This window comes from Anarhichas minor, unplaced genomic scaffold (genome assembly GCF_050575085.1).
Source record: "Anarhichas minor isolate MPS153535 unplaced genomic scaffold, ASM5057508v1 ptg000026l, whole genome shotgun sequence".
NCBI lineage: Eukaryota > Metazoa > Chordata > Actinopteri > Perciformes > Anarhichadidae > Anarhichas > Anarhichas minor.
This window is the reverse complement of record NW_027466472.1, coordinates 1,218,422-1,241,198: the sequence shown is the minus strand read 5'-3', so window position 1 is coordinate 1,241,198 and position 22,777 is coordinate 1,218,422. Positions and strand designations below refer to the sequence as shown.

Here is a 22,777-nt window from a genome sequence, read left to right as displayed (position 1 = left end):
ACTCATTACTAAGTAAGAGGACTGTTGATTTCGTTGGCCAGTGATGCAGTGGTTGGGATGTAGTGCTATACTCTATTTAGTATAATTTTAAATGCCATCTCTGAAAATGTTACTCCGCATCCCATATGAGTACTTCCTGTGACAGCCTTTTAAAATAAATTAGCTGTAACCCTACGGCTGCAACATGAACATACTGCCACGTTTTGCGCATTACATATGGATTACATTGAAGGATTCAAGGATTCAAGGATCATGTAGTGCCATTATGCAACACACAGGGATGCACAATGAAATTCAGCTGTAGGCCATTTGTAACACATGCCAAACAAAACAGAAACAGTACGACATTCCTGTAGTGTATGTTTTAAATTTACATAATAATGAATATAAACAGCAGCAACAAAGACGATTCTCTGGGGATAAATGTATATATATATATTGTTTATTTGTCTATTTCTGAGTATGTACATTGAGAGCAACGTAAAAAGCGTAAAAAGCAGAGTGGAATTCCTTGTATTTATCTGGGGATATATATATATATCCATTTATCTCCAGATAATTGTTTTTGCTGCTGCTGTTTATGATGCTAATTTAAAATATGCACTACAGGGCTACAACTGCATTTAATTGTGCATCGCTGTGTGTTGCATAATGAGAATAAATTATCCTTGAATCCTTGAATATTTGAATGTAATCCGTATAAAACGTTGTTTGTTTCCCCCCATGTTGCAGCAGCTAAATTACTTTGAAAGGTTGCCACAGGAAGTGCTGCTGCTGCTGCGTTTAAACTATACGAGACTTGACGCCGGTCTCCGCCGCTCTGTTCGGCAGTCGGTCGCGCCGGAGAGAAACCGAAGCGCTGGATTCAAGTGCTTGAACCCGGTCGTCTGCCTCTCGGTTCCGGCAGGTAGGGGAAACATTTGAACAAAGCCTATTGTTGTGTGCAATGACGTTCGGACACACGTGCATCTGGTGTTTTGTGCGGCCGTCTTCTGCAGCGCTCGGTCCGGTTGTTTGAAGTCCTTCGTTTTAAATGTCTTGACTCGGTTGGCTCCTCTCTCGGTGAAGAGCAGATACGAAAAGCTCCACGCATGCATCATCAGCACGGCTCCACGTCTCGAGTCCCGCACATCCAACTCGCGCAACAAGTCGGGGAGATAAGTGAAGTCAGCAGAAGTCCTCAGAAACACTCGACACGAGCTCTCTGTGTGCAGTGTTCTCCTTAAGCTACACGATTAATGAACGCACGTTAAGTAGCTAGCTAACTGTCGTCGGCACATTGAATGTACCAGTTAAAGACTTTTATGGCTCGAATCCACTCGAAGGCATTCTAATGATATGGAAACTAGCATGCAATTAAGTAGAACATGTGACCACACGGTGCTCCTTGCGCGTAAATTGTGATGTGGCAAGTGTGTATTTAAGTTATTTCATTTCAATAAGTGTTTTTTGTTTGGTTATGTGTATGCCGAATCATCAAGTGTCTCTCTTATAGCTATATGTGATATTTTACTGGTTTATACTGTTCGTGATAAGGAACTCTGCATTAAAATAGCAGCTTTTTGACTGGAGTTTGGCGTGGAGGCGGTGGAGCATCGTTTTACTGTACCGTGGTTAGACGTAGGCTCGAACACTGCGGGCTTGGGGTATTTTTAGACCTCCTAATCATAGGGTTTATTGTGTAAGGCTACATTTACTGCACTTTTAGTTTGTTTCCATCCCCCATGTCTGCACGGCTTCCAAATGTGCACGGACTTTACATGGGAACGAACAACTGTTTTTAATGGTGGAAAACGGTACAGGCTGTTACAGTGCTGCACATATGACAGTCTATGATTGTCTTCATTCATCATGGCTGATCATTTTGGTTTGAATATATTAACTCAGTCATTGCACTACTTTCTCTCTCATAACTCAGTCATTGCACTCATTTTTCCAAACTTTTCCATTGATATCTTCAGTCGCCGAATAGATTTTTTAACCATAAAAGCATAAAATCTCCCTTCGTTCTTGTGCAACTTGAACTGTGAAGCTAACCCTTACCAGTCTTTTACATTGAGGACCCATAGAACCCAGAGAACCCAGAGAACATAGGGTTCTACTGTGCAGTAGCTTACGCTTATTTTGACTTTGGACTGCTGTGTAAGCTCACTCGTGTTTTGTGTCCAGACTGCAGGGATGGGCCGTGATCTGGATGGCTGACTGACGGGGACGAGGACCAATCGCACCATAAGATGCTGGCTCGTAACCGCTTCTTCCTCCTGGTGGTGGTGGGCGGCGCGGCGCTGGCCATCATCAGCCTGAGCCTCCAGTTCTGTAAGTGCTCTGTTTGTGCTCAGCTCAGACTCCTTTACATATTCATTCTCTCTCTCCGAAGCCCCGGCCCAGTGCTCAGATTTTAATGTGAAACAAAATATTCAGTTTGAAAAGTTGCCCAGGTCTTCTGTCTGCAATGCTTGTTTGTGTTCATGCATGCATAGCCTTTCATCGCCTTCCCGCTCAAGAGAGCCCATTCATACCAAAACAAAGCTCAATCCTCTACAGGCTTCCTATAAATATCCAGCAGCAGCGGGACTCTGGATGCTCTGAAACCCTCGGGAGATCAGATCTGCTGTGGAAAGCCGCTGCGTGTCTGTCCCCCCCATAAGGTCATTGTTCAGCCTCTCCTGTAGGTATTGTCTAGACGGTGTGTCCTCGCCAGCCGCAGTCAATGCAAGGAAACCAGCGAGTGGAGAGACGGCCTCTCCTGCAGTGGAAGTGATTTGCAAGCCTCTCAGGCGAGATTAGAAAAACAGCGGGTGATGAAGCAGGTGGGGCGTGACGTCCAAATGGAAATGTGTAGGATTAAGCTACTTAGTGTTGGATTCCTAAAAAAAACCTCAGTGCGGTGGAAGTGTTTGTGGTGCTGGTAAGCTTGTGCCTGGACAAGCATGTAAGATTAGACTCATAAATCACGCTCTCTCCCTCACACACACACACAGGATTATGGGGGAATGCGACAGTATTTTTTTCTGCATGTTTGCCAGAATCTCGCCTCTTCTGTTACTTTAAATGTCACGCAAGATCAGAGGTGTAACAAAAAAAAAAAAAAGATGGCAAGAGCAACTAAGCTCTTACTCATACTTGTCTGGTGTTTGCACTTTGCGACCCCAAATACACAGTTGCCTCCCAAGCCTCCCTCCTGCTCCGCTAGATATAATAATGTGTGCTTGACCGGCTGAGAGGAGGAGGAGGCTGTTTCAGTTATTATTAATGCCTCGCTATCAAACCCAACTCATCTCCCGTCCTGTAATCTCCTCTTGTAAAACTCCGTCCTCCCGTTTTTGTTTTCTTCATTTATTTTTAAAAATAAGTTTATTTTTTCACCCGTAGTACGGCTGGAGAAAAGCTGCTGTCATCATTTATTCATCGCATGCGCTGTAGAGAAGGATTTGAGCCTTTACCCACGAGAAAGCGTGTTGGAGTTTCTCCTCATGTTTAATACATGGTCAGCTTCTGCTTTTGTTCCACGTTTCATGTTCAATATTGTTTTGTAAATCATCCTCTTCTGCCTGCATTTCAGTCCGTAGTTTGTATCTCTGCAACGTCGTCTGTCTCGGCCCGCTTGTCGACCATTACCGTGAGAGACTGAGTGACGGGCCGACGATCGATGGAGGAGTAAATGCCCCTCTCTGGCTCCAGGCTACCTCAAATTAAAACCAGGAATGACTGCTAACGTGGCACCCAAAGGGCCGCGATGGGCGCGCTGATTGACACACTGGGGACTCCCAGAAGGGGAAGTGACAACAGCGAGGGCAACTGCTGTAAGGCAGAGAAAAGGGGGGAACTATTTTGAGATGTTAGCAGCAGCGAGGGGAGAGGCGAAGCAGAGCTTGATGGGAGTTAAGTGCTCCAGGAGTGCTGGTAGGTTCACAGTGAGGAGGGGGGACGTCATGGGAGGATATAAAAGGAAAGAGAGAAAGGTAGGTTGCCTGTGAGCGATGAGCGCGGTTTAACCACAGGGGAAAATGAGCTGGAATAGAATCAATGCTTGTTTGAGGGAGACGAGAGACACAAGTTTACACTTAAAGACCGTAAATAGTCCAAATAAATGTCCGGACAGTTTGATAGCGGTGGAAATGTCTCAGCACCAGCTTTTGTAGCTTTTTTTCCCAAAACGGTAGTCCACCAACAAGCGTTGTTAAGTGTCAAATAGGCAGAGCTCCAAGCACTTTGCAGATTCCTTCCTCCACATTCCTCCCATTCTTACGTTCTCCAGTGTCTGCAGCCACTGTTTAATTGCCCCACTGCTGCCAGAGGAGACCGGGCTCTCAGAGAAGAGACGGTGGCGCTGACATCTGGATATGTGTTCACAAAAGGCCTGCGTTCATTTTGCTCTTAGATCAGTCTAAAGCAGGTTAGACAGTTTCACAAAAATAATGACTTATTTTTAAGCCTGACTAACAACGTTGGTTTGTTACAGTGTTTGCTGTATTTTACCAGTAAAATGTAACTTAACTGTTTTCTGACTGGGGAATGGAGCTGAGGGGTTTGACATGGACGCCCAGTCACCCACATTTTTTGAAGATGATTTAGCGCCATCGTTAGGTCAACATTTTAATTTGTCCAAATACCTGCAAAGCTCAGGACTCTACCACGAGCCTCGGCTGTACTTTAATCATAAACATGGTAAATGTAACAGCTCAAAATGAGCATGCTAGCATTATGTTAGCATGTTGGTATGCTGATGTGAGCAGTAAGTACAGCTTCACAGAGCCGCCAGCATGGCTTTAGACTCTGCTATGAGGTGATGCTGCTAACCACTGAGCCACTTTAAATAAAACTTCAGATCGCACTCGCTGTGAGCAGAAGAGACTCCGCATTAAAGGGTGCGGATCAGCACGGGGGCAGCCAGGGGTCTTATCAGTTCATCCCTAGCTGTCGCTCCATTGCCAAGCACTCGTGCTTAATTAAATGTGCCGAGCCGAATGTTAATCTGTGCTCGGATACGGTTTGTGTCCCTGCAGATTGTTTATCGGGCTGCATAGCTCTGCCTCCTCCAGTCGTAACTAGTTTTCATTAGTTCCGTGTGAGAAAGAGATATAAAGTGAGATTCTTATCTTGGCAGAAATAGCGACGTGAACAATCTGTCATTTGAGACCTTAAAGGTCGATTTATGATGGACCACTGCAGAGGTTTCCATTCTCTCTCACACACACACACACACGCACACACGCGCGCGCGCACACACACACACACACAGAATGCCGAGCCTGTGTCAATATTTGTTCCAGCTGCTCCACTAGGTTTTGGTAACCACAGTGCTGCCGGCCCAGTCAGGTAAGTGGAGTCTTTAATTTCAGGCCAAACCACATTCTCAGAGTACCTGTTCACGGGTGTGTGTGTGTTCGCATTTTTGCGACAGTGAGCAGCCTTTTTACTTCAGGTAGAAATGAAGCTGTGCAGGTGTGTGTGTGTAACAATGGGCTCTGAGATTGGTGTGTGTGTGTGCATGCGTGCGTGCGTGCGTGCGTGCGTGCGTGCGTGCGCATAGTGTTAAACCATTCAAATTCAAGAGAAATGTAACATTTATAAGTGTCAACTTTGTTGTAAAGCCGTCTCAGGCCGCCTCCTTTTGTGTTCGTGAGATCTAAATGTAGGTGGATGGAAAGTTGGAAACATTTAAAGTTGTGTGCGCGCTACAGTGAGCTCACTGCGCCGTTGCCGTGTATGCACTTGGTTGTGTTGGGCAGCGGGTTACAAAAGCCCCATTGTGTAGGTGACTGTGGCTGAGCTGGCCTCCAAAAAATTTGGCTAGCGTGTGTGTGTGTGTGTGTGTGTGTGTGTGTGTGTGTGTGGATGGGTAGCTCGCAGTGGGCGGTGTCAGTGTATGAGGCACAGAGTGTAAGAGGGGGACAGGTTGTGGTATGAATGAGCTCCAGTGTTGCGTGGCCGGGCCGAGCAGTCGTCTAAAATGGTCTCCGCCGTCGCCTCACACCTTCTCCTCTTCCTCGTCAGCGGTGAGTTCATGCAGAAAAAGCTTTTTATAGAAGATCTACAATGTTTTGATGAAGACGTTGCCACTCACCAACGAGAGGTAGAGAAGATCCTCACGTGGATTTCACCACTTATTTAACTTTAGTCTTGGTTCTGACTTGAGAAAAGGCTTTTGTGCCCGGCGTCGACTGAGACGTTTATCCTCCTCAATCCCTTGAACTATTCTGAGGCGTTTTATGAAGATCCTTTGTCCAGTATTTATCAACTTGTTTTTGCGTAGCCTTTTCAGCAGCTTGTGTTCAGATGAGGCGATACGATGAAGTCTCGCTGTTGAAGAGAGATGAGTGAGATTTGTAAAAGTCTGCATCCTGTAGAAAGATGGTGCCGGGCAGATAGTCAGACGGCTGCTTTGCTTTCAAAAATTCCACAAGCAATATGTTCCATTTTGCAGAACAATGCATGTTGTTGAGGTTTGGTATGATAGTTCCTGGTGCTCCATGTTGGCTGATTATGTGACTCAATCACAGTTTTCGGGCTGCCAAAGAATCTTATTTTCAGCATTGATTAATCTGTTGATAATTTCTTTGATTATTTGGTAATCGTTTTGTATACAGAAGATCATAAAATAGTAAAAACATAGCGGTGATCTTTGCCCAAAGCACAAGTTGACAGATTAAAATTGTTTCCAACCCAAAGATATTCAATTTGCTAAAATAGAAGACAAAGAAAAGCTGGAACAACCAAAAGTTTAGACTGTTTGCTTGAATAAGTATTGTTGATTGACTAATTGATTAATTGACTTGTCATTGTGACACATCATCTGTGGATTATTAGTTACAATTCATTATTTTGACTTTAAAATGTCAGAAAACTGTGAAGAATAGTTGTACTACTTCCCCAGAGCCTAAGGTGATGCCTTCAGGTCGCTTGCTTTGTCAGACCAAACGTGGTAATAACTGTTGAGTCGGCCTCATACCTACTGGGTTCTTGTCACACTTCGTTGGGCACCATCTCAAAAACTTAAATTAGGAGCTCGTTTATAGAGCAAACATGAGAGGGTTGATATTTGCACAAAATGACTATCAGCTCAGCTGCAGAGAAGAGGAAACGTAAAACTATGGCCGTGTGAATGCGAGCGAGAGAGAGAGAGTGTAACTATTTACCTACACTTGTGTAGATGAGTTAAATCTGAGGGTAGTTATGGCGACTATAAACCATGAGCTCTTTGTGCTGGATGATGGGATGCAGGCGCCTGCCAAAGAGCCGTACGGGTTCAACTCGTTTTTTCTTGGGAGTTGGATCTTTGTGAATCGGCCTTCCAGTTCCCACAACATCTCTGCTCTTATTGGAGCATTTCTGCCGGGGGTCACAGGTCATTGGTGTCCAGGCAACGTACTGGAAGCAGTGAGGGGTTTTGGGGTACAGAGCTGTTGACATGGAGATGAGCTACAGTTGCATTGGTTTTCTTAATTTTAGGCACTCTTTCAGTGCGTTGTCAGTCGGCCTTTTTACTTTTCTTGGTCCCGTTAAGTTGTTGCCTGTAAATCCCTCTTGAATCTCTACATTTAGCAGGTTTTAGATCTTTTACATTGTCAGTTAACAACATGGCTCAATGATGGAGATGTTGGTCCGTCAGTCGGTTCACCGCTTTGTTTCAAACTGAAAAATCTCAAAAAATCTATGGGATGAATTGCCATGAAACTTTGTTCAAACCTTCATGGTTCCCAAATAATTGAATCTCTGACTTTTCCTTTAGTGCCATCATTAAGTTGGATTGCAATCCAGATGCCTTTGGTGATTCCTTGCCTTTTCATCTGGTGCCATCATCAGTTCAAAGTGTTCACTCAAGTATCTCAACATCTATGGGATGGATTGACGTTTTGTTCAGGCATTCATTGTCCCCAGACGATGTACCCTAATGGTGATCACCTGACTGTTTATCTAGTGTCAATCTGTCAATCAGACTCTTACCGAAGCCAGTTGGGAGAAGAGTGAAAAACGTCTTTTCCAACAGGAAAAGACTTCAGTGTTCTTTGCTCTTCTGTCAGTGAAGAAATACTCTCCAGTTCTGATACAACTGATGCTACTGCAGCATCTACGCTAACCTCTACAGGAGCCGCTATTGTTGTTTAGAACAAACCGTTGCTTCTCCGTGTCGAGTGTCACACACCTAAGCCCCGCCTGTAGCTCCTCACAGGACTCTGATTGGTCCTCAGCACTGTGGTTTGGACACAAATGCATTGATCTTTGCATGATGTCATGGTATTGGAATGATGCAGCTGCTGAGGCTGGCGCGAGTCTTGTTTTTCTCTGTCCTCTTTTATTTGACCTCCACTCTTCATCCCCTTTTTTTTCCCACTTTCTTTGTATTCTCTTTTCCCTGCAGTGAACCTGATCCCCATCGCTCCCATACTGGAGGAGCGGCCCCTCCAGGTGGCAGATGGAGGTGTTGGGATGGCTCTGGGGAAGAGCCGAAAGAGAGTGTTCCCGATGCCTCACACCGAGGAGCCCAACCCCATATCCGAGGCTTACAGCTACTGCAACACTCCCAACCGCACCGAACAGGCCTGGGAGGGTGAGACCTCAACACTGACAAATACAGTCTTTTTAATCCAAGTCTGTGGATGACTGTCATGTATGGTTTGTGTTTCTGGAAGACCTAAATCGTAACTGATCATAGGCAATAAACTTAGTTCATTCTTTCCAATTTGGCGTCACAGCATCACTGTTTCAGAGACAAAAAAGTTCGATCAATTTCCCCCCCTGCTAGAATCACCCAGAATGACGGACAGCTCATAAATACTTAATATAGTCATAATGTCAGATTTAGTGTGTCAGGACTCGAGGGTTGTGTTAATTGTGCGAAAGTCATTTCCACTAGATTGCGTCATCCATAATGCTGCAGTGCTTCCTGTCTTCAGCACATCAGCACAGTTACTGTTTTTTTTCCCCCACGAATTGAAAAGTCAGCACCGCCTCGGGGCGATCATACAAACATCCGTCACCACCTAAGACAAGTTGTACCGGCCGACGCTAATTGAATCTGGCTCTCTCTGTCTCCGGATGGCAGTTTCTGTGTCCGAAGAAGTCAAATCCATCTTTTAGATTTAGATTAGAAGTTATTGAAAATCAATCGGGAATAACGTTTCTTGTTCAGGTGGTGTTATTTTCTCCGCGGCACGATCATTTTCAAAGTGTCCTGGTTCCTCTTATCTTCTTAAATTACTGTTAAACACTCTCTCAGTCCACAGTCCATTCTTTTGAACTCAGCAAACTCATTTGTTTATCGTGCTGCTGCTGTGGATTTGTTTGATTTGTTAAATCAACATTTGCTCTTTGGTGGAGCTCCCAAGTTACTAGATTTATAGTTACTCGTAGAATTAGGCCGTGGTCATATTTTGGGGTCGCGGAAACAAGCTGTCGACAACTCTGATATGCTACGATCTAACAGGTGTTTACAGCTAACCTGTTGGCAAACATTAGCATTCATTTTGAGGGGTGCTGCTGAAGTCTAAGTCCAATATTCACTCGCCTTTTTACCTCTGCTTTGGTCTCCACCATCTCCTGAGAAATGTATTTGGCTCTTAAGCTGCTGAATGCGCTGCCATGTTACTGGGTAGTCGCTAACTTTGTCCGTCTGTCTGCAGTTTGGGGCTCGGCAGGTGGTGTACGATGGGTTTATCAGAGCTTCAGCACGGAAAATATCTGCCTGCTGAGTCTCAAAACGACACTGACGAGAGTGATAACAACCAAAACAGTGAAGTTACGAATCATAAAACCCAAACAATAAGCTGAAATACATTCAAGAAGCTCTGTAGAACTGAAAGTACAGACTATCTGTTAAGTTCGTCATCATGAGCGATACCTTTCACATTACACTCAAGTCATTTGAGCCATTTGTGATATCAAATTATTGATTAAGCAACTTTAATCACTCAGCTTTATATGCACGAATCAGTGATTTTGACCTTTCTCTGTAAGGTATTTATCTGTAACATCTCTTAAGGTTGCAGTTGCATCATTTCTTGTCTTTCTCACACACGTCTTACTATTTATTGATTCATAAGAAAAGTGAAACAGCATTTTATAAGTCGTAGAAAAACTATTTATGTTGTTATTTACACTACTTGTTGCATTGAAAACAATGAAGAAAGCTGATGAGAGTCTCCTCTGACAGGTCACAGTCCTGCTGACTACAAGCTGCTGTCTGTCCAGGTGATGATTCGCCACGGTGACCGCTACCCCCTCTACTACATCCCCAAGACCAAACGCCCCGCCATCGACTGCACCCTGTCCACCAACAGGTACACGCACGTTCCCTACAAACATAACGCCTCTAAATCTTAGAGAGGTGTTGGTACAATGACATTATTCTAAAAACAAATGAAAAAAGGAGTTGAGAAACGTTCAGTGTTACAGACAACGTGTGCAACAGAGACAAAACATATACAAGATATGCACTGCAAGCAGGCGGCAACCTCCGGTTCTGACGAGTGGAGTCGATGCTGAAGTGTCTTAAACCTGCATTCTCTCTAATGTCCACCAGGGGGCGACTCCTCTGGTTGTATAGAAGTCTATGAGAAAATGACTCTACTTCTCTCTTGATTTATTACCTCAGTAAACATTGTAAACATGAGTTTATGGTCTCAATCTCTAGTTTCAAGTCTTCTTCAATCCAGCATGATGTTCATTTAGTACATTATGGTCCATTTAGAGTCAAACAGACCATAAAGCAGGGGATGCTTTAGGGCGGGGCTTACTGTGATTGACAGGTCGTTGGCGTTACCAGAGACGCAGCGTCTCTACGTCACTCCCCCGCATTCCAAATATGGTCATTTCCATTCATCGGTTGCAAAAAAGCCAAGATGGCGCACGACCACAAAGCAATGGGTGACGTCACGATGACTACGTCCACTTCTTAAAGATCTATGTTTGCAACACTGCAAGTTCATCAATTCCTGTTAAGTATAATGCAATCCAACTTAAATCACCCTGCAAAAAAAATACACTATTGTGAAGGTTGTAGTGTTCAATTGCTGTGTGATACCATGTCGATGCCATCATTTTATTTAATTTCTTAGTTTATTTAAACAGGCCCACGGTTAGCCTTGAAGCTAATTTGAATGTGTCGTCCACGGGGTCTGTAGGGTGCGAGATGATAAACGACATCCATGAAAATCTAATAAAAACATTTGCTGCAAAAGTACAACAAACGGCAAACAAACAACATAATGAAACACCAACTTGTGGTATTTTTACATTTAATTGCCTTATATATCAAGGTGTTCATGGTGTTCTGCCCAATTTATGCTTTTAATTTTGTCATTTATTTAGTTAAAGCTAAAATTAAGTAAATAAATGAAGTGAGAGAATCTGAAGCTTAATGAGGAGCATTCTTCCTCTTGTCATTTGTTTCTAGAGTCTGACGTTAAAAGGGTTTATTCCCACGGTTTCAGTTAATCCGGGTCAGAGTTAAGGGCACAGAGTACCACCGGGATTTAAGACGGCTTCCTCTTTGTGAAGCCGAACAAGTGGGAGAGAGCGAGACACCAATTACTACCACAAGAGCTTCTCATGTCCTCCAACAGCAAACTGTCAGAAAGCGAGCTCGGTGTGTTAAATAGAAGGTAGCTCGAGAACGATCTCCACATTTACAGGAAATGATAATTGATTTGTTTTACATTGTAAATATCAGGATCTGTGTCGGCATTCAGATCAACAAGTCAACCTCCCAGTGTTATCGCATGTGTCAGCGATGGCGGGTGGGCTTCGGTTTAGTACGTCTGTTCTGCCGCGGTGCAGATGGATACGCGCGCGTTAATGCAAACACGGTCACAAGAACATTGTTGACGGCTTTATCTCGCCTGATTTGAGCAACGCGCTCGCCGAGCTCTGCTCTGGTGTGGTGTGGCAGAACGAGATGGAAAATACACACGAGCTCAAATTTTAAATTGCTATCTTCTATAATTCATTATGCTGTCATTCTCTCTTCTGTCTCATCGTTCCTCCCTTTCTCTCCTTTACTGTTGGCAGTCTGGCTCCGCTGCTCTTTTCAAGAGGGCCGGATGAGAGCTCCTGATGGGATGTTATTAAAAGCCAGCGTGTGCTCTCTGTACACTCTAAGCTTCAGAAGAAGTCTGAAATCAGCACTTTTCACACCCACACAGTCATTACCTGAAATGTATGCAAAGCTCCTCGTGTGGATACACGCCTGCTATGATAACAAACTGCTATTTTTGAATCCGGAATATTTGTAGTTCAGTCAGATGGGTTTTGATGCGTGCACACACATCCTCTCAGATGATTTATTTAGACCATATGGTCAATTCCAATCCTCTTGGGGGGGGGGGGGGCTGTGTACCTGAGTTCAGATTTAGCCAATGACTTCATTTAGCACAAAGCTTTTCCCCGCAGCCACATCGGCTTTGCACATCTGGACGGAGCTGTAATCTTTAGAGCTGGCACGGTGACATTTCAGGCCGGTACAGTAGGACGCAGATGATCTGCTGCGTACATCTCACTGTTGGATATCGTCAGATACCCTTTGATCTTTGAACTCCAGCTGAAAGTAGGTCATCCAGCACACAAGCCTCTTATGATGGAGGTCGGTGGCCGTACAGAAATGAACAGAAATTGAACGGACTCTTGACTAGATGTACGAGCAAAGCAGTGATTTATATTACATATTGACATCCTATCTCAGCTGTTGCTCTGGAGAGCCGCCGCTTAATGAACAGAAGTGACCATATTTGGAATGTGGAGGAGTGACGTAGAGACGACCTGTCAATCACCGTGTAGCCCCGCCCTAAATCATAACTTTATGGTCTGTTTGACTCTAAATGGACCATAATCTACTAAATGAACATCATGCTGTATTGAAGAAGACTTGAAACTAGAGATTGAGACCATAAACTCATGTTTACAATGTTTACTGAGGGAATAAATCAAGAGAGAAGTAGAGTCATTTTCTCATAGACTTCTATACAACCAGAGGAGTCGCCCCCTGGTGGACACTAGAGAGAATGCAGGTTTAAGACACTTCCACATCGACTTCACTCGGTAGAACCGGAGGTTACAGCCTGGATGCAACACAACTCTTGTGTTGCAGTTTTCTTACTTTTAGACTAGTCGGATAGTTTGTATTTTTGTCCATTAACTTTTCCCACCTCAGCTAAGCGTAACGTTTTCTGCAATATCTTGAGGTTCCTGCACTCTCTTTCGGCGCTTCCACTCAGGTTTTTTTAATGTATTTTTTACGTGCAAATAAAAAAATGCACATAAAAGCTAGTGGATGGAAACAACCTTCCTGTGAGGCATGCTGAGGTTAGCATTTAGCTCGAAGCACCGTCGTGCTCCAGTGCAGCCGTGAGCTGGAGACTCCTCTTTGAAACCCGGTTTTAGTTCTAAGGAGAATGAAGCCTTAGATCAGTCCAGTCTGAGGCTGAGTGAGCTCAGCTGCAAACTGTGTGTTTGGATTATTAGTTTGAATCTGTTTGTTTTGCAGGGAGACTGAATAGTAAGTGTATTAAATATTTCAGCGTGTTCTCGTAATAATGTAGGTTGGCTCTGATTTTATTTAGACCTGTGTGTGTGTGTGTGTGTGTGTGTGTGTGTGTGTGTGTGTGTGTGTGTGTGTGTGTGTGTGTGTGTGTGTGTGTGTGTGTGTGTGTGTGTGTGTGTGTGTGTGTGTGTGTGTGTGTGTGTGTGTGTGTGTGTGTGTGTGTGTGTGTGTGTGTGTGTGTGTGTGTGTGTGTGTGTGTGTGTGTGTGTGTGTGTGTGTGAGAGAGTGTTGGCACCAGCTTGCCGACCCACTGTCTCCGTCTGCGGTTAACTGAGCTCTCTTTAGCAGGGAACATGTCTCTCGCTCTCTCTGTGTGTGTCTCTCTCTCTCCCACCAGTACATTCTCAGTCAAGGTTTTTTTTTTTTTTCCTTCTCCCCCAGACTTTAGACCACATCATCTCATTTCCTCTCTGTTTGTTCCTCCCCACTCATTTACACTATATTTTTCCCCTCATCTCTTCCTCCCTCCGCACTAATCTCCCCCCGGTCGTATCCAGTGATAATAATCCCCGTTTAATATAATTGGGCTCCTTAATCTTCGGTTAGCAACAATCATCCTAATAGACGGGCTGGCTGGCTCTTTGTCCGTCACCAGTGTGGCCGTCCGCTGACGTCCGGTCTCCCGCTGTAGCCAATTAAATCTGGATTGGCCCAAACTCCCCTCAGCGCTCTGATCTGCTGATGATGGAGCAGAACGCAGCGCCGGTGGGCTCCGTATCTCACTGGTGTGGTGCACATTACGGAGTAAGTGAATATCAAAGTGCAGAGGGAGGCGATTCGGGGACAAAGGCTGCCGACGGCACGTGACAACAAACGGAAACAATGCCCCCAGAAAACAGAAGCATGTGGGCTGGTGTTGTTCAGTAGGGATCTGACACCAGAGCTTTGACGCTTCTTTATTGTGACGCAGATGATGTTTACTGTGTTCAGTCAGTTACAACAATCACAAGTGGGATTTAAGGGTAATGACCGACGCTCTTTTTAACCCCGTGTTCCCGAACCAGTCCACGATCACTATGGAAACTGTGTGTGTGTGTGTGTGTGCACGCTTCTTTAATCCGAGCGAGCTGAGCCACCGATTTCTTTTTTTTAATATTAAACTGTAATCTTCAATCATCTCTAATCTATCAGATCACTGACTGCTCCTCTCGCTGCCCTCATCCCTGTGTGTGTGTGTGTGTGTGTGTGCTCGCGTATATATGTATTTATGTGAGTGTTTGTCCCAAGGCAACTCACTCTTTCATCTCTTTACATCTCCATCTCTCCATATTCCCTCCCACACATATTGAAGTGTGCTGTAGTCCAGCAGTGTGGTGTTAGAGAGACACCTGGTGGAGGATGAGAGGAGGTTCTCTTGATTGTTAAACTGAGTGAGAAAACAAGCAATTTGATGAATCAAAACTTAAAGATATTCAGTTATATTAAATTGGGAAGAATAGAATATACAGTGCAGAAAAAAAAATGTATCAATGAAGTTGTATCTTATTGTACTGCTGAGAAAATACAGTATTCTGTCATGTCAAAGACAAAAGCAACAAGTTGCATGTTGATTTCATTCCCCACATAAACTGTTCCCACTGTGACGTGTCAAAATGTTTCTTAACACGAGGAAAGAACTGAAGGTGACTTGAATGTGAAGGCTCTGTTTAAGCAAAATCACATTTGTTGCTGTAAAGTTGTTTTCTCGATCATGACAGCATTTTAAACCAAGATTATTTTCCGTCCGGCATGTTCCTTTCAAACTATTGTGTTTCCAAGACGCTGTAAATCCACAGGGACGAGGAGACGGCTGCTCTGTCAGCCAGAGGCCAACGGTAAACGCTGTGGTTTGAACAGGAAGCTGCTGAGCCGTGTGACTGTAACTTCTGCTGTAGTGACCCCGAATAATCCACCGCCGATCTCACAGTCCAACCGTCTCAGTGGGGGAACAGTGTGGTTATGAAACAAAGGATCATCCCATCTTGGCTCTATGGGGGGCGCTGAATGTCTGATTTTTACATATAATTGATCCGTTTCTCCCAATAAATCATGTGTAACCTATTTTATTATAGTAAATAATACCGTAAATAATACTCTTGATAAAAATGTCTTTCAATCATTCTCCTTAGTGTATGTCAATAAATCAGCATGTTGACTAAGTTGCACTATTCTAATTAGTGGGACCATCGGAGCAGCATCTTGATACAATAACAACATAAGGCTACTGTTTCAAAATCAAAGACTGTATTTATTAATCAGAACACTCGCATAAGAACACAGCGCTATCCGAGCACTAAATGTACTTCGAAATCCAGAGTGATTCTCTAAAAGCAGCAGAGGGAGGCACCGACATCTATTTTTTTTTGTTTGTTTGCCGCTCGCCTCTCTGTCTTTTTACAACCAGGAAAAGTGAGCAGGCTAATAAACCGTGTCTGTAGTTTTGTTTCAGTACTTTGGACAGCGACGCACCTACACACACACACACACACCTACACACACACACTACATGCAAAACAGGACCGTGGTCCATTGTTCTGAAACAACCGCGAAGCAATAGTGTCTCTCTGCCAGTTATTAATTTACATTTTTACTATTTCTCTAAAGATTAATAATTCTTAAACAGAGGATGAAAAATGAGCGAAAAAAGTTAAACCCGTGTTGCATTATTTTGCATAACCGTATGGGTTCAAGTGGGTCATTCTGCTTATACCACGGCTATAAACCGTGTCTTATGACAACCAACGACCACAGCAGAATTGAGCAGCCTTTTAGCCACGAGTACAGACATTTTGTACCTGAATATACTGCATCAGGATCAGGTCCGTCTCTTTACCGTTTGTCCTCCCTCGCCACCCTCAGGAAGCCCTCCCACCCGCTGCTGAACGCCTTCATCCGCCACATGGGCCAGGGGGGCCGCGGCCACTGGGAGTCGACGCTGGGCTCCGTCCCGCGTCTGCCCAACCACAGTGCCTGTGAGACGGGAGAGCTCACGCAGACGGGTAGGCAGCTTTTTACTTTTCACCGTCAAACGTTCGTGCACAAATGTTGCTTTAGAGTTTGCAGATTTCTTGCCAACCAGTGTACTGTTGACGAGTTCTACAAATGATTTTAGCTAACGAGCATTCATCATGTACAAGTGTCAAACAATCCATTGCTGCCATTCTTTTCCAGGTGTGGTGCAGCACCTGCGCAACGGGCAGCTCCTCCACCAGGCCTACAAGCGCCACAACCTCCTCCCCTCCGACTGGTCGCCCCGCCAGGTGTGGATCGAGACCACGGGCAAGAGCCGCACCCTCCAGAGCGGCCTGGCCTTCCTCTACGGCTTCCTCCCGGACTTCGACTGGACGAGAGTGACGGCGCGGCACCAGTGGAGCACGCTGTTCTGCGGCTCGGCCTGCGACTGCCCCGCCAGGAACCGGCACCTGGAGGAGGAGCAGAGGCGGCAGTACCGGCTCCGGGTGAGCGACACGGAGCTCGAGAGGACCTACGCCGACATGGCACGGACTTTGGGTCTGCTCACCCGCCAGCTCCGGGCGGCGAACCCCATAGACTCCCTGCTGTGCCACCTGTGCCACGGCATTTCTTTCCCGTGCGTCCCCGCGGGCGCCGGTGCCGGCGGGTGTCTGACGATGGCACAGTTTGCCGTGATCCGCCGACAGCAGCTGGACGACGAGGCGGATCGGAGAAGAGCGGGGCTGTACCACAAATACGCAGTCCTGGCCATGTACCCGTACCTCAACCGGACCGCCGCCAAGATGGAGCGCGTCGCAAGGGACAACGAGGCTGGCCGGCAGCCCCGCGCAGGGGGCGAGGAGGTCTTCACCCTCTCCTCGGCCCACGACGTCACCATGGCCCCGTTGCTGAGCGCCCTGGGACTGGAGGAGGCGCGCTTCCCGCGTTTCGCGGCGAGAGTGGTCTTTGAACTGTGGAAGAGTCCCCCGGCCACGCAGGGGCCAGCGAAGAAGAGAGCTGGCAGAGGCGAGAAGTCGAAGGCCAAAGACGGGGAGCTGTTCGTCAGGGTGCTGTACAACGGCGAGGACGTGACATTCCACACCAGCTTCTGTCGCTCCCACGACCGCCACGCCAGACAGCCGCTCTGCCCTCTGAAGAACTTCCTGTCTTTTGTCAGGAGGGACATGTTCGGCGTTGTCAACGCCACGTCCTACCAGGAGGCCTGCTCCAGGCGCCCCGGTTGACAGATGGACTCGGAGTGACTGAGTAAGGATGCCGAGTCGGCAGATGGTTCTACTTCTCTCGGTTGTTGTTTTTGGGAAGATGGTGCACTTTTAATGCCGCTCATAGTGTCCTACAATCTTTTTAAATGTAGTCCTTTACATTCCTGAGCACAAAGTGAGTGGCAAACAAACACACACACACACACACACACACACACACAGTACTGTACATGATGTCTTCATAAGATCACTTTCTAACCTTTCTACAAGTGTGTTTTTTGTAATACTTTGTGTTTTCTGAAGCGTATACAGAAAGAGACGAGTAAATCAAGGGAAGTTGTCTGGCACTGAGCCACTTTATTCCATATTACATTCCACAGCACCGTGGAATCGTAAAGTTCCAGTATTCCTAAAATGCTTGCAGGAAACGGGAACATTGAAGCTGGAAATTCTATGCTGGATTTATCATTCCTGGGAAATATTTTGTGTTTTTATAAATCTTTTTCGATGAAAATTACACTTTGGGCTCGTTTTGGCCACATCACTCAATATGACTCAATTGTCACTTTGCATTTCTTAATGTTTTTAATCTTCATTCGTTGCAGTAGGCCGTCTGTTTTAAAAAGGCTTATTTCAACTTTGACACATCAATTTGGGTCTTTTTTGTTTGTTTTACTTTGCTTTAGTAAAATTGACTTTGAAAGTGTTTTCTTTTCATGCGGTGATTTAAAACTACAGAACATCTGTATTCATCACAGTTTGTGGTATAACTGATCCAATCCACTTTTTGTTTTTGCTTGTAGTTTTAATAAAGGTTTATTCTGAGCTGACATTTTTATATCAGTGGCTGAGAAATGGTTTCCTGGTGGTATTTTGGTATCAAGCATGTGACTTGAAAATCCATATATATGCATATACGTGTACGTATAAATGACTGAACAGTTTTCAGTTGGCGTCTTATATAAATCTACCACTAGATGGCGTCTTAGCTCCACATACCTCATTCAAACCCATCATTTAGCCACTTTGTCAACAGTGGACTGCAGGGGCACACAGTCGATCCATTTCTATACATGTAGAAACCCTGAGTGCCTGCTCCCCCCCCCCCCCCCCCCCCCACCAGACAAGTCATGTGTCATCATCATTAGGATCATAATACAACGCTGACAAGATATCAATTGTACGGCTCATTTTCAAAAGTGCCTCAGCTCAGAATCCTCCGAATCAGGAGAGTATTGACTGGAGAAATGCAATAACAGTGAGTCGGGTAAATTACATTTGCAGTATATGGATGTTATATTTGTCCTGGCAGTAGACGGCTATTCTCTAGTGAATAAATGGGTACACGATTGGTGCTTTCATTACAGATGTCAAGACTTTCCACATTGTTACTCAGGCGAGTCGGATTTTTTTTTTTTTCAGGAAGTTGTGAGATTTCTTGATTGTAATGTGCGAAAATCTGCATTATGAAACTCCTTAAATTCATACAAAAAGTGTAATGCACCTTTCGCAGGACTGACACTAAAATTGCGTCAAGCGTGAAAATATTTGAACTCCAAAAGACCAGTGGATTTAAAAATCACATTCCCTTCTGCTGCTGAGTCACACTCCGAACCTCAGTTCACATCTCAATCCCAAAGTTGAGGCGAAGCTCGTAAATCGATGCAAATTTATTCCCAAACTTTCCCCGGTCACATCCAGACCTTCTCCCGGGCCATTTCCCAATGTAGTGCCATGACGTCAGGGCTGTTAATGATAGGAGCTAACACTCCCCGGCCGACCCGATTCCTCCCGTCTCTTGTCCCACAAAAAATAAAATAAACCGCCTGGCGCTGCAGGCCCCCCCGACACCCCTCTGCCACCCACGCCTCTGATGTCATCCCGCCACACCGAGGTGGGGAGCAGCAATTTCCTCCCGCCGCAACTCGCTCAATCTTTGATGTTGTTACGCCGCCTCTGGCTTATACATTGCTGTCTGTCAGTGTGTGTGTGTGAGAAGGGTAAAGACAGCTCAAGGTGACTGTGTGTGTGTGTGTGTGTGTGTGTGTGCGCTTTCACTTTCACTGTTTGTCTGGCCCCAGAACAATGTCCACTTGACCCAGTCTGGCTACAAAATCCTGCGTGTAGATTTCCAAACACACCCAGGTTGTACAGCTTCAATTGCGTGCGTGCGTGTGTTAGTTATTTGCAGAGATGATGGGAAGAGAGATGATTGACAGCTCAGACAGTAGGAGGGAAGCGTTTGTGGTCAAGCGCTGAGAAGAAACAAAGATGGAAGACAGGGAGAGGTTGCGGTTATGGTTTATGGTTTATGGTTTGACATTAACCTCCAGGAATTAGGCCCCCGGGCTCTCTCGCTCTCGCTCTCTCTCTCTGCAAAACCACAGTTTTAGCCACCGGTCGGAGGATGTAAAGACGAGAGATTAGATTTCACGTTGTGAAGAGGTTTTTCGGAGGAGGAACAGCGGCAGCTACCAGACTCGGCGGGCGAAAGAAGCCAAGTGTTGACCGGAGGGAGCAGCTCAGGGTTCAAGCTAATGCCACCGCTAAGAGGACTCCAGCTTCCCACGCTGGTGTTCCAGTAGCTCCATTCCTCTATGATTCATAAGAAATGAGCCGGTTCGGCTACGTTTCAGAGTGACATATTACTGGCTTCACTCTCACGGATATTATATTCCCATACACCAAACGGCCGGTTAGGAAACACTACACGCCGCATTGGGATCCCTTACATGAATCTCATTGAAGTGAGACTGTTTGCGATCCTTTTTCTGATACTGACGCCACCTGCATGAAGACCGTTTAAATATATTGTTCCCAGATTTTGGGAAATGCACTTTCTTGCTGAGATTTAGAGGAGATTGACACCACTCTCATGTACTGTGTGTGGTAAAAAAGAAGCTACAGCCAGGAGCTGCTTAGCTTAGCTTAGCACAGAGAGTGGAAACAGATAGTCTGGCTTTGTCCAATGGTAACAAAGGCCTCTCTCCAGCTCCTCTAATGCTCACCATCTAACATGCTAAGTGTTGTTGCATTGCTAACCTGTTAGCCAAGAAATATTCCAGTAAACAAAACCCTTAAAACCACAAGGTTGTCACTTTTACACTTCAGTTTTTGTACAGATTAAACAAGTTATAACATGTTGATTAATGTAGGCTGTAGGCTAACTTTAAGGTTTAGAAATGCTTGTAGGTGGTTACTTTTTGACAGAGTTAAGCTAACTGTTTCAAGTCTTTAAGCTAAGCTAACCGGATGCTAACTGTAGCTTCATATTGAGCCAACCGGGTCTCACTCCCAACTTCAAATACCGACGTGTGGTCAGTGCCGGTATTTGACGTTTGGAGTGAAAATGTATTGATTTAGCGTAAAGACATGAAAATTGTCCTGATTTTCTCAACTCCTGGTAAGAAAATGTAGAAGCATATTTCACAACATGTCAAACTATTCATATAAAGCTTCTTATAATCTACAATAAGACTGCTCTAGACTCGGCCACGCCACCGGTGGTTTCCTCAGACGTTGGGCTTTATTAAGCTCTTTATTTAAGCAAACAACCCGGCTACCACGCACGCACGTGCCTCCATGTGAGTGTGCGTACAGCTCGGGCCAGTTTGATGCTCCTCGCGGATGCACTTACCTGTGATTTATTGAGATGGGAGCGAGTTCTCGTTAGCTAAAATAATCAGGATTTATGAGTCTCCCTGTGCTGTAAGTGACGGGCCAGAGGCTTCGCGCCACACAGACGCACACAGCCGGGCTAATTGAGTTTACTTATTACTGTCTCGTTCCTCTATCAAGGCCTCGTTCAGCCGGTCTTCCATCACATCACACACTGACTCACACACACACACACACACACAAAATAAAATACAAAAGCAGTTTGTGCATTTACTTCTTTCTGCACACAGTCTCTGAGCACTTTTCCTGTCTGGATGGACATGCCACAGACTGTATATAAGAAGTGGACCTAGTGAACATGATGTCCCCTATTGGTTTGTGAACAGCTGTTTTGAAGCCTTGAATTTGACGTTTTGTCCGCCGCCATCTTGAATCATGGCTGTCGCCATCTTGGCTTTTTTTGCAACCAGTGAACGGAAGTGGCCATATTTGGACGGCGAAGAAGTGATGTAGATGGCGTATACGTCTCTGGCAGTGACCTGTCAATCACAGTAGCCCCGCCCTAAAGCATAACCTGCTTTATGGTCTATTTGACTCTAAATGGACCATGCCCCCTGCTGGTCAGGAGAGAGAATGCACGTTTAAAACACCTCCCGATCAGCTTCACTCTTCAGAACCGGAGGTTTGGCGCCTGATAAATGCACAAACCCCGATGTCCACCCGGACTTCTCTTGTCTGTCTTTGATGATATTTGTGTATTTGCTATCCCCACTCGCCTGTCTTCTTCTTCTTCTATCTTTAGATGTTGCACACACAGAATGTTTGAGTGTCTCTAGCAGGGACTGGGAGTGTGTGTACGTGTGTGTGTGTGTGTGGCAACACCTCTGGAATGCAAATGGCTAAAGACCCCTCCCCACATGATTCTAGAGGGATGAGACGGACAGACATACCAAATACAGCGGAGTGATAGAGACGCATATAAATGTACAGCAAGTCAACGACGGGTAGTGAGAGATGGAGTGAAGATGGAGGAGGAGGAGGAGGAAGGGGGGGAAAGTGTTCGGTAAGTGGGTCAGGCCTGTCTGCCATCCCAGACACACACACACACACAGCGTGCAGCCCCCAGAGAGAGACCCAGACTACAACATGCTGCTGAGAGGAGAGACGAGAGGAAAATGTGATGAAGGAGAAGACTGCAGACGGATCGCAGGAGAGGGGAAGGAAGGATGTGAAGAGGGACAGATGTGTTGGCTCTGATCTGAAAAAGGGTCAATTCAGTCAAATCACACAAAACACACATGTTCTCGCTAACATCCAGTAGTGTGTACACACGGTGATAGTTTGGCTTCTTCCACCAAGCCAATATACAGTGTGCAGTTTTCTACTAAAAAAATACCACATGTAGAGTTTATAATGTAGTATTTTTGTACTGATTTGACAATTGAGACTCCCCAAGGTTCAGAGATGA

At 45.4% G+C, this 22,777-nt stretch overlaps 1 protein-coding gene across 1 annotated transcript; it reads left to right on the top strand.

Annotated features, from left to right (window-relative positions):
* Positions 1-808: 808 nt before the first annotated feature.
* Positions 809-18,539, top strand: pxylp1 (2-phosphoxylose phosphatase 1). The gene is made up of 6 exons (XM_076100645.1): positions 809-907; positions 2,170-2,316; positions 8,363-8,551; positions 10,154-10,280; positions 16,376-16,515; positions 16,688-18,539. The coding sequence occupies exons 2-6, from the start codon at positions 2,235-2,237 to the stop codon at positions 17,710-17,712; spliced, it is 1,563 nt and encodes a 520-aa protein (XP_075956760.1). The 5' UTR covers positions 809-907; positions 2,170-2,234; the 3' UTR covers positions 17,713-18,539.
* The last annotated feature ends 4,238 nt before the right edge of the window (positions 18,540-22,777 follow it).

Coding starts and splice junctions, on each gene's coding strand:
- pxylp1 (XM_076100645.1), top strand. CDS start 2,235: ATGCTGGCTCGTAACCGCTTCTTCCTCCTGGTGGTGGTGGGCGGCGCG. Junction 2,317..8,362: donor CAGCCTGAGCCTCCAGTTCT/GTAAGTGCTCTG, acceptor TTTTCCCTGCAG/TGAACCTGATCCCCATCGCT. Junction 16,516..16,687: donor GGGAGAGCTCACGCAGACGG/GTAGGCAGCTTT, acceptor ATTCTTTTCCAG/GTGTGGTGCAGCACCTGCGC.